Source organism: Anomaloglossus baeobatrachus, chromosome 12 (assembly GCF_048569485.1).
Source record: "Anomaloglossus baeobatrachus isolate aAnoBae1 chromosome 12, aAnoBae1.hap1, whole genome shotgun sequence".
Lineage (NCBI taxonomy): Eukaryota > Metazoa > Chordata > Amphibia > Anura > Aromobatidae > Anomaloglossus > Anomaloglossus baeobatrachus.
The window spans coordinates 53420993-53433542 of NC_134364.1; the positions used below are offsets into that span (position 1 = coordinate 53420993).

Here is a 12550-nt window from a genome sequence, read left to right on the forward strand (position 1 = left end):
TTCTCAAATAGCGAGATCGCTAGCGAGATCGCTGCTGAGTCACGGTTTTTGTGACGCAGCGGTGACCTCATCAGCGATCTCGCTGTGTGTGACACTGAGCAGCGATCTGGCCCCTGCTGTGAAATCGCTGCTCGTTACACACTGCTCTGGTTAATTTTTTGGTTGTTGCTCTCCCGCTGTGAAGCACACATCGCTGTGTTTGACAGCGAGAGAGCAACGATCTGAATGTGCAGGGATCAGTGAGCAGGCTTCTGCGGACGCTGGTAACCAAGGTACACATTGGGTAACCAAGCGAAGTGCTTTGCTTGGTTACCCGATATTTACCTTGGTTACTAGCGTACGCCACTCTCAGGCTGCCAGTGCTGGCTCCCTGCACACGTAGCAAGAGTACACATCGGGTAAATAAGCAAAGCGGTTTGCTTAGTAACCCGATGTGTACTCTGGCTACGAGTGCAGGGAGCCAGCGCTAAGCGGTGTGCACTGGTAACCAAGGTAAATATCGGGTAACCAAGCAAGCGCTTTGCTTGGTTACCCGATATTTACCTTAGTTACTAAGCGCAGCATCGCTTCCACGCGTCGCTGGGGGCTGGTCACTGGTGAGATCTGCCTGATTGACAGCTCACCAGCGACCATGTAACGACGCACCAGCGATCCTGACCAGGTCATATCGTGGTCGGAATCGCTGCTACGTCGTTTAGTGAGACGGTACCCTAACTGTAAAAGTGCAAGGATTTACCAGACTGGGACATAAAGGGAATCTGTCAGGTGATTTTGTAGTACAATACTAATGTTATTTTTAAAAAGGGCTTAAGCAGCTCTAACAGGATCAGTAAATTTTATAGCTCTACCTTATCCTATTATTCTGCTGTAAGATCTGTAGAATTCAGTGTCTTGTGCAGGCTAGTAATGTGTATGTAAATACAATTGACATATTCACTGCTCCCCTTTACTCACCTTCCAGTGCATTCACTGCCACTGCTAAGAGGGGTGTATGGGTGGGGTTAGCAGTGCAAACTCCGTTCAGATTTACTTTCACTGATGATGGGAGGGGAGCAGGGCATATGCAGTTTGTATTTACATATGATTGACTAACCACTACTGAATTCAGACTGAATTCTAGGGAACTTACAACAAGATAACAGGAAGAGGAAGAGCTATAAAAGTTACTGATTCTGAAAGGTCTCCATAAGCCCTATTTAATGATAAACATTAGTATTGTTCTAGAAAATCACCTGAACGATTCCCATTAAGAGATAAAAGTACATTTGGGCTCCTCCTTTTCTCTGATATGTAGATCACACTGCTAAGTTACTAAAGTGTCTTAAAGATATTCTCTCCACTTCGGCACACTGTCACAAAGGTTTACCAACCCTATCCCAGCAAATCACTGAATTTATCACTCATTATTTGTCATTACAATTTTCCCAGACTCCATAGGGCGCTTTAAAAGGGTCACATCTCCTTGTTAATTACTGGAGAATAACTTGAAGACATTGGTTCAGTCTTTGGAGCATCAAAATGTAACGTGGCTCGGAGTAGTAGCCCCAGCACGCTACAGAAATTGGGGATTTTGTGTGAGGGCGCAAAACCGGGAAAGCATCATTATTGGTGACAGAGACCCTACTACACAGGCATGTGGGTGATACCTGCTAGAGAATATTGTTTGGGAGTGAGTCCAGCGTTGGCCAGTCATGGGGGACCTTTGGAAGGAAAAGGATCTGCCCAGCTGAGAACACAAGAAGAGGGTAGCAGCTATAGAAGTGGCCATTGTAAGGGATCACTGCAAGTAGACTGGGTGCAGGGTTGACAACATAACACGGACCCGTGTGGCCCTGTTCCAAGAGGATGGAGGTTCACCTTTGCTGTAATGGCTGTTTAACATTCACAAGTGAAGTGCTTTTGCCTGTAACCGTATAAATGTGCCTTTGTATGATACAGAAGAGTTCTTGAAGTGTACTGCCTAACTAAGTTTATCGAACTATGTTTTTACCAACTTCTCTTATTTTCTCATCCTAGGGGCAAAGGGGTCTGATGCCTGACGGTGCACGGTAGGCCCAAAGGTGAAGGTGTCTATAGCAATGATACCATGACACACACATACCCAGGACCCCCATCATTCTACAGAATGTACCAGGACGTGGAAAGCAAATAGCTCGCCCATGGCTACTGCCCCAAGCCACATTACATTTGGTGTAGTCAGAAGGATGAAAACGAGGTAGTGGAGATCCATGGCACAAATAGAATTGGTCAACCCAAGATGGTGGCCAGAAGCATGGGCTCCTAAGTTGGCGATGGCTCGTGGACTGAAAGAAGGAATTCCTTGCCCATGGCTACCGCACCAATCCACGTTACAAAGATATGTTACGAATATGACAATGGGTTTAACTTGCCTCAAAAGACATGAAGTGCTTCTTCTCCAGCAGAGACTTCCCCATCCTTTGAAGCTCTTCATACTTCCCCCAGTGCCGATCAATCTCCTTCTTGTATTCTTCGTGGCGTTTAATCAGCTGTTCTGCACCAGCCAGATCATTTGTCAGCTCCTCGGATATCATTAGAGCATGAATCTCTCTTGCCCACACTCTAAAGTGGCAAAGAAGGGCATATAATGAAAAACATTTCGATGCAAATTCAACAGACATTTCTAGAAAACAAAAAATTTGCTACATCTCTAAGCAATAAAAACTAAAATTGCTCATACATTAGTAAATCAGTCGTTATCACAGCAGACTGTGTACCATAAAAAATACAGACCCCCTTGGGGGAAATTTTTTACTTAAAGAGGTTGTCCAACAAACAAAGTTCATATTAATCAATAGATCTTGGAATAATAATAATTTCCACAATTGGATGTAATTAAAAATAATGTTGCTGTGCTGAGATAATCTTATATACTGTATGTGTCCCTGCTGTGTAATGGCCGTGTCTGACCATACAGGAACATGGTCTGATCATACCACAGCTCCTGGGCCAGGGAGACGTAAAATAGAATACAGGCATTACAGCATGGGATCACAGTTTACTTTTTGCCACCTAATCTGAAAGCAACATTATGTAGAGACAGAGATCCTGATTCCTGCGATGTGTCACTTACTGGGCTGCTTGCTCTGAATTGTAACATCACTTATCAGATTATCATCATTAGAGGACTAGTAAACTTGTTGCTATATAGCCCTCCATATTCATGAGCTGTGTATAACCTCTCCCCACCATGTATTGGCAGCTTTCTGCCTATGCACAGTGTACATGGAAAGCTGTCAGTGGTGTTGGCAAGTTATACAAGGCTCAGCATTCAGAGAACTGCTAGAACTGCTAGAGTGACATTGCTGGAATCAGGGCCTCCTCCCCTATATCATGCTTCTCTGAGATGGGGTAGCACACTTCTGGTGACAGATTCCCTTTAATTATTAGGTACACTGCAGCCCAATTGTTGGAGGAGTCATATTTAGTGACCTAACAAGCAAAAGCTGCACCCTATAGTTAAAAAAGCCCCAACTTTCTTCTTCAGGCTGCTTTACAAGCTGCGATCTCACTAGCAATATCGCTAGCGTGGGTACCCGCCCCCATCGTTTGTGCATCACGGGCAAATCGCTGCCCGTGGCGCACAACATCGCGCGGACCCGTCACACTACTTACCTGCCTAGTGACGTTGCTGTGACCAGCGATCCGCCTCCTTTCTAAGGGGGCGGTTCGTTCGGCGTCACAGCAACGTCACTAAGCAGCCACCCAATCAAAGTGGAGGGGCGGAGATGAGCGGGACGAACATCCCACCCACCTCCTTCCTTCCGCATTTCTGGCGGCCGCAGGTAAGGTGAGGTTCCTCATTCCTGCGGTGTCACACATAGCGATGTGTGCTGCCGCAGGAACGACGAACAACATCGTACCTGCAGCAGCAACGATAATTGGGAATAGGGGGGCATGTCACCGATTAGTGATTTTGCACGTTTTTGCGACGATTCAAAATCAATCATAGGTGTCACACGCAACGATATCGCTAACGGGGCCGGATGTACGTCACAAATTCCGTGACCCCAACGACATCGCTTTAACGATGCCGTAGCGTGTAAAGCCGCCTTTACTCAATGCTTTCAGTTATCAAGCCCTTCTTCCTGACGGAGCACTTACATGAGCTCGCCACATTCGCTGAAATACATCTGCACTTGTTCAGCTTGGGTCAGCTTTTCTTTCCTTTCTTGGGATTTGGTTATCAGACTTCCCCAGCTCTTGGCCACATCTTCCAGTCTCTCTGCCACTTTCTTCTGGACCGGTGGGTATAGCTGACTTACAGATTGTCCCTGTTTAATGACTTGTTCCATTTCTTTTTTGATGGCTGCAAGATCCCTCTGTAATGAAAAGTTACTATGTTAGATGTAATTAATATAGTGAAACTTAAAAGGGTATTCCCATCTCCAAAATTCTATCCCAATATGTAGTAGGTGTAATAATAATATTAGCAAACTCCTCCAGTAAGAAATATAGTATAGTTCTCCTAATGCGCTATGTCTCTTACCTCATGTGCAGGGCATTGCAGCTTAGGTATCCATGGTTACGACCACAAGCAACTGTCACTATATGAGTGGTTGTAACCATGGATACCTAAGCTGCAATGCCCTGCACATGAGGTAATGGCTATATCAGGAGAACTATACTACATTTCTAATTGGAGGTATTTGTGAATATTATCATTATTACAATTACTACACATTGGGATAGGATCTTGGAGATGGGGATACCCCTTTAACACTGAGCTGACCAAAAATTGGAAGGGACATCTGCTAAAATGTTCTGTCCTTGAGTATATTGTCATGCCAACACATTACTGTAACGTTTTCCTCCACCTCCGCCAGTGATGGGCACAGACATGGGTGGAAACATCATATTCTTGAGTGGCTTATTGTGTTGGCATTTCCTGAATGTGGATTGTTGATGCAGCCAGACATAAACAGATCACTTCGGGGGGAGGAAGGGCAAAGATTTTTCTTTTTTTGTATACACTACATCCGATCACGCTGTTACCCCCATTTTGAGCCGAAAAAAACACTGCAAACGGCTCACACTGAGCTGAGCACCAAGGGTACCCAGGCATTGCGATGCTTCTCAAGTGGTTCACATACGTAAAGCACCCAAACTCTGATTTTTTTTTTTCTTTTTAGTCTTCCGTCCAATCAGAAGTTAGGAGTACAACATGGCACCACGGAAAAAGAGCGGTATGAGACAGGGTGCGGGCGCCTATATTTAAAAGGCCACTCTAGCACTGAAAAAAAACAAATAAACGCGGAGTGGTGCTTTAACATTTTTTTTGTCTTTTATTTCCACTGGTGTCTAAAGAAGGGAATTTTGTTTACTTACCGTAAATTCCTTTTCTTCTAGCTCCAATTGGGAGACCCAGACAGTGGGTGTATAGCTTCTGCCTCCGGAGGCCACACAAAGTACTACACTTAAAAGTGTAAGGCCCCTCCCCTTCTGGCTATACACCCTCCCGTAGGAGTACGGATTCCTCAGTTTTAGTACCAAAGCAAGAAGGAGGAAAGCCAATAACAGTTTCAAAAACAAATTCAATCCGATAACAAGATCGGAGAACTTAAGAAACAACATGAACAACATGTGCACCCGAAAAACGAAACCCTAAGAACAAATAGGGCGGGTGCTGGGTCTCCCAATTGGAGCTAGAAGAAAAGGAATTTACGGTAAGTAAACAAAATTCCCTTCTTCTTTTTCGCTCCTAATTGGGAGACCCAGACAGTGGGACGTCCAAAAGCAGTCCCTGGGTGGGTAAAAAGATACCACATGAACGGGCTGTCAGACAGCCCTTTCCTACAGGTGGGCCACCGCCGCCTGAAGGACCTGTCTACCTAGGCTGGCATCTGCCGAAGCGTAGGTATGCACTTGATAGTGTTTGGTAAACGTGTGCAGACTCGACCAGGTAGCCGCCTGGCACACTTGCTGAGCCGTAGCCTGATGCCGCAATGCCCAGGACGCACCCACGGCTCTGGTAGAATGGGCCTTCAGTCCAGATGGAATCGGAAGCCCAGCAGAACGGTATGTGTGAAGAATTGGTTCCTTGATCCACCGCGCCAGGGTGGATTTGGAAGCTTGCGATCCCTTATGCTGACCAGCGACTAGGACAAAGAGCGCATCAGAACGGCGTAGAGACGCCGTGCGAGAAATGTAAATCCTGAGTGCTCTCACCAGGTCCAACAGATGTAAACCCTTTTCAAATTGGTGAACTGGATGCGGACACAAAGATGGCAAAGTGATATCCTGATTAAGATGAAAGGAAGAAACCACCTTGGGAGAAAACTCTGGAATTGGACGCAGTACTACCTTGTCTTGGTGAAACACCAGGAAGGGAGATTTGCAAGATAACGCCGCTAGCTCGGACACTCTTCGAAGAGACGTGACCGCCACAAGAAAAACTACTTTTTGTGAAAGCCGAGAAAGGGAAACCTCTTTCAAAGGCTCGAAAGGCGGCTTCTGGAGAGCAATGAGAACCTTGTTCAGATCCCAGGGTTCCAATGGCCGTCTGTAAGGAGGAACGATATGAGAAACTCCTTGGAGAAACGTGCGTACTTTAGAAAGCCGTGCCAAGCGCTTCTGAAAGAATACGGATAGCGCGGAGACTTGACCCTTAAGAGAGCTAAGCGACAAACCTTTTTCCAACCCAGACTGCAGGAAGGAAAGAAAAATTGGCAATGCAAATGGCCAGGGAGAAAACCCTTGAGCCAAGCACCAAGCTAAGAATATCTTCCACGTCCTGTGATAGATCTTAGCTGAGGATGGTTTTCTAGCCTGTCTCATTGTGGCAACAACTTCATGAGATAAACCTGAGGCCGCTAGGATCCAGGACTCAATGGCCACACAGTCAGGTTCAGGGCCGCAGAATTCAGATGGAAAAACGGCCCTTGAGACAGCAAATCTGGACGGTCTGGTAGTGCCCACGGTTGGCCTACCGTGAGATGCCACAGATCCGGGTACCACGACCTTCTTGGCCAGTCTGGAGCGACGAGGATGGCTCGATGGCAGTCGGACCTGATTTTCCGGAGAACTCTGGGTAACAATGCTAGAGGTGGGAACACATAGGGGAGTCGGAATTGCGACCAATCCTGAACCAAGGCGTCTGCCGCCAGCGCTCGGTGATCGTGAGACCGTGCCATGAAAACTGGGACCTTGTTGTTGTGCCGTGACGCCATCAGATCGACGTCCGGCGTCCCCCAGCGGCAACAGATCTGCTGAAACACGTCCGGGTGAAGGGACCATTCTCCTGCGTCCATGCCCTGGCGACTGAGAAAGTCTGCTTCCCAGTTTTCCACGCCTGGGATGTGAACTGCGGATATGGTGGACGCTCTGCTTTCCACCCACGTCAAAATCCGCTGGACTTCCTGAAAGGCTTGGCGACTGCGTGTTCCTCCTTGGTGGTTGATGTACGCCACCGCCGTGGAATTGTCCGACTGAATCCGAATCTGCTTGCCTTCCAGCCATTGTTGGAAGGCTCGCAGAGCAAGATAGATTGCTCTGATTTCCAGAACATTGATCTGCAGAGTGGACTCTTCCTGAGTCCACGTCCCCTGAGCCCTGTGGTGGAGAAACACCGCTCCCCACCCTGATAGGCTCGCATCCGTCGTGACCACTGCCCAGGACGGGGGAAGGAACGACTTTCCCTGTGACAACGAGGTGGGGAGAAGCCACCAACGCAGAGAGTCCTTGGCAGTCAGAGAGGGAGACAGTCCTGTCGAGGGACGTCGATTTCCCATCCCATTGGCGTAGAATGTCCCATTGTAGAGGGCGCAGATGAAACTGCGCGAACGGGACCGCTTCCATTGCTGCTACCATCTTCCCTAAGAAATGCATGAGGCGCCTCAGTGAGTGCGACTGGCTCTGAAGGAGAGATTGTACTCCTGTCCGTAGCGAACACTGCTTGTCCAGTGGAAGCTTCACTATCGCTGAGAGAGTATGAAACTCCATGCCAAGATAAGTCAGAGATTGGGTCGGGGTGAGATGAGACTTTGGAAAGTTGATAATCCACCCGAAACTCTGGAGAGTGTCTAGTGCCACCTTCAGACTGTGTTGGCATGCCTCTTGAGAGGGTGCCTTTATAAGCAGGTCGTCTAGATACGGGATGACCGAGTGACCCTGCGAGTGCAGAACAGCTACTACTGCTGCCATGACTTTGGTGAAGACCCGGGGGGCTGTTGCCAGACCGAAAGGTAACGCTACGAACTGCAGGTGTTCGTCGTGTATGACGAAGCGTAGGAAACGCTGATGCTCTGGCGCAATCGGCACGTGGAGATACGCATCTTTGATATCTATTGATGCTAGAAAATCTCCTTGAGACATTGAGGCTATGACGGAGCGTAGGGATTCCATCCGGAACCTCCTGACTTTTACGTGTCTGTTGAGCAACTTTAGATCCAGGACGGGTCGATACGATCCGTCCTTTTTTGGGACCACAAACAGATTGGAGTAAAAACCGTGACCTTGTTCCTGCAGAGGGACGGAGGTTACCACTCCTTCCGCCTTTAGAGCGGCCACCGCCTGCAACAGAGCATCGGCTCGGTCTGGTGGTGGAGAAGTTCTGAAGAAACGAGTTGGCGGACGAGAACTGAACTCTATCCTGTACCCGTGAGACAGAATATCCCTCACCCAACGGTCTTTGACGCGTGACAGCCAAATGTCGCCAAAGTGGGAAAGCCTCCCACCGACCGAGGGTGTGGGAATCGGAGACTGCAAGTCAGGAGGACGCCGTTTTGGCAACGGTTCCTCCGGCTGTCCTTTTTGGGCGTGACTGAGACCTCCAAGAATCTGAGCGTCTCTGGCCTTTTTGAGTCTTTTTTGACGAGGCGAATTGGGACCTGCCCGGTCCTCGAAAGGACCGATAACCAGACTGACCCTTCCTCTGTTGGGGTTTGTTTTGTCTGTGTTGCGGTAAGGATGAGTCCTTACCCTTGGAGTGTTTGATGATTTCATCCAAACGCTCTCCAAACAATCGGTCACGAGAAAAAGGCAAATTGGTTAAGCACTTCTTGGAATGAGAATCTGCTTTCCAATGTCTCAACCACAGGGCCCTACGCAAAACAACGGAGTTGGCTGACGCCACTGCCGTGCGGCTTGTAGCGTCAAGAACAGCATTAATTGCGTACGACGCGAATGCCGCCATTTGCGAGGTCAATGGTGCTACCTGCGGGGCAAATGCACGTGTGACTGAGTCGACTTGCACAAGCCCGGCTGAGATAGCTTGGAGTGCCCATACGGCAGCAAAAGATGGCGCTAACGACGCTCCAATCGCTTCATAGATGGATTTCAGCCAGAGCTCCATCTGCCTGTCAGTGGCATCTTTAAGTGCCGCTCCATCTTCAACTGCAACCAAAGATCTAGCTGCAAGCCTGGAAATTGGAGGATCCACTTTTGGACACTGGGTCCAACCCTTGACCACCTCAGGGGGAAAAGGATAGCGTGTATCTTTAAGCCGTTTAGAAAAACGCCTTTCCGGATAAGCGTGGGGTTTCTGGATTGCGTCTCTAAAGTCAGCGTGGTCCAGAAAAGTGCTTAATGTACGCTTAGGATATCTGAAATGGATTCTCTCGTGCTGCGAAGCTGACTCCTCTACAAGAGGAGCTGGTGGGGAAATATTTAACATCTTATTGATGGACGCTACAAGATCATTAACTATGGCGTCACCATCTGGTGTATCTAGATTGAGAGCGGTCCCAGGATCAGAATCTTGATCAGTTACGTCCGCCTCATCACCCATAGATTCATCTCGCTGGGATCCTGACCATTGAGATGAATGTGAAGGTCCCTCATAGCGAGCCCGCTTAGGCTGCCCGGGGCCATCGTCCGAGTCAGAGTCTTCACCCTGAGGTGTATGTGCCCGTCCCGGAGCTTGGAGGTAATTCAGCTGAGGGGGACCAGGGGGCAATGATTGCACAGTGTCCGTGGCCTGAAGTACAGGCCTAGCTCGCAATGTGTCAAGAATTTGTGACATAGTGAGAGACATTCTGTCAGCAAAAGCTGCAAACTCAGTTCCTGTCACCTGGACAGCATTCACAGGTGGTACACCCTGGGTCACGTCCAGCAGAGGTCCCGACTGTGCAAGCGCCGCAGGGGCCGAGCACTGCACACAATGGGGGTCAGTGGAGCCTGCTGGTAGAAAAGTCCCACATGCGGTGCAGGAAGCATATAATGTCTGTGCCTTGGCACCCTTGCGTTTTATGGACGACATGCTGTTGGCTCTCTGCAATGTGAGAGAGTCTATAGCCAAAAGGGCGACCAGCGCTATGCAGTACAAAGTATTTGCAGGAACAAAATACTAATAATACTACTGGCACAAGAGGGGTGAGCCCTGAGGGCTGCTTACCGCCCGCTGAATAGCGGGTAAGAGGCGCAGAATTCCTTGTCTGGGTCTCCCCGGCTCCCCTCTGCAGCTCAGCGTGTCAGCAGGAATGGCTGCCGGCGTCTGTGGAGAGGGGCGGTCCGTGGGAGTTCCCAAACAAAAGTGCGGGAAACAGTGTCCCCTCTGTGCCTACTGTGAGGGCTGGAGTATGTAAAAACGACTCCAGCCCTCAGCGCTGATGCACTGACCAGCGTCCCGCCCCTCTCCTGACTGGCAGGTCTGGGGGCGGGAACGAACGGAAGCAGGCCGCAAAAGCCGGGGACTCGAGTTATCAGCGCGGCCGCCGTAAAAGCGCGGCCCGCGCTGAAGTCCCCGGCGCACCACAAGTGCCAGCCGCGCCGCAGTCCCAGCGGCCGGCGCGACCGTGTCCCAATAGTGTGCCTGCTTCAGCGAAGCTGAATGAGGCCATGGCACAAGCGCCGCAGCGCTGATGTCCCCCGGCGCACTACAACACCCAGCATGCTGCGGTGTGAGCGCCAAATGCACGGGGACACAGAGTACCTTGAGGAAGCAGGGCCATGTCCCTGATGTACTCCGCTCCATCCAGCATCTTCTCCAGGGGCTGTAGATGGAGCACGGTCTCAGTGCCTGGAGACCAGTAAATCCCACTTCACCCAGAGCCCTGTAAAAAGGGATGGGGAAGGAATCAGCATGTGGGCTCCTGCCGCCGTACCCGCAATGGGTACCTCAACCTTACAAACACCTCCGACATACAGTGGGGTGAGAAGGGAGCATGCTGGGAGCCCTGTATGGGCCCTCTTTTCTTCCATCCGACATAGTCAGCAGCTGCTGCTGACTAAAAACAATGGAGCTATGCGTGCGTGTCTGACCTCCTTCGCACAAAGCTAAAACTGAGGAATCCGTACTCCTACGGGAGGGTGTATAGCCAGAAGGGGAGGGGCCTTACACTTTTAAGTGTAGTTCTTTGTGCGGCCTCCAGAGGCAGTAGCTATACACCCACTGTCTGGGTCTCCCAATTAGGAGCGAAAAAGAAAGTTGGATGCAGAGTAGCGAGATTAGGTAAGAATACAGTGGATTACCACGATTTGAATATTTGTGCACTTTGGGAATACTGGGGACAGCATGCAGAATGACTGCAGACTTTTGTCCCAAGCCTGGAGAGCCCCTTTATATGATCTGCCACAATGCAAAATTATTTACAGTAATATGAGGGCAAGGTAACTCTATGATAAATGTCAGTAAATACGAAACCGTAATCAAGAGCTGTGGAAAAAAAGCGCAACAATAGGGTCTTACCCCAATATAGAAAGGGTACAAATGTAAAACCAAACTCACCTATAGCGGTTGTGCCAGTCACAACCACTATGCAAGCATGTAAGAATGAGGGTCCAGGCAGCAGTCCCAAGTATGGCTGATAACAGAGAGTAGACGAAGAAAGGGTTCTGAATTCCGCACCAAGGACTCAAACGGATTCAGAAGGAGATTAATGCTTCTTTAATATCATGCACAGGTCAACACGTTTTAGGAGTCACAGCTCCCTTCATCAGGACAACAGGCAAAGAACATCAAATCTGTTGGAATCGAGGTCTAGGTGGCTTAAAAACCCCTCGCAATGACGTCATAGGACCACCCACAACATAAAAAATCTGCGGGATCTCACACATTCAAGATCAACATGACGTGTTAGCATATAGCACATTCATTTTTTACCAAAATCCACAGTAAAAATGTTCATTACGTATCAGCCAGAAATTCAAGCCTTTATAAATTATATTTAACAAAAAACAAAATTATATTAAATGTGTATCAAAAAAACCAAAGACACAGAAAAAAGGCGTGATTCATTTGTTTAGAACTTAGTTCAAGACTCCGAGAGTAATGCAATAGATATGAAGGGAGTTTTAACCAGAAGACCATCCACCCGTGTCAAAATTCTCTAATAAAACATAAAGCCTTTAAGCCTTTATGTTAATATGTAAATATAATTTATAAAGGCTTGAATTTCTGGCTGATAAGTAACGAACATTTTTACTGTGGATTTTGGTCAAAAATGAATGTACTATATGCTAACACGTCATGTTGATCTTGAATGTAAGAGATACCGCGGATTTTTTATGTTGTGGGTGGTCCTATGACGTCATTGCATGGGGTTTTTAAGCCACCTAGACCTCGTTTCCAACAGATTTCATGTTCTTTGCCTGT

At 48.4% G+C, this 12550-nt stretch overlaps 1 protein-coding gene across 1 annotated transcript in view; it reads right to left on the reverse strand.

Annotated features, from left to right (window-relative positions):
* The window catches only part of SPTBN5 (spectrin beta, non-erythrocytic 5), a 365978-nt gene that overhangs the window by 32591 nt on the left and 320837 nt on the right, over window positions 1-12550 (reverse strand). The window contains exons 57-58 of the mRNA XM_075330185.1: window positions 4123-4340; window positions 2391-2580 (exon numbers count right to left, since the gene is read on the reverse strand). Of these exons, the coding sequence (XP_075186300.1) occupies window positions 2391-2580; window positions 4123-4340 (408 nt within the window). The remainder of the gene's footprint in view (window positions 1-2390; window positions 2581-4122; window positions 4341-12550) is intronic.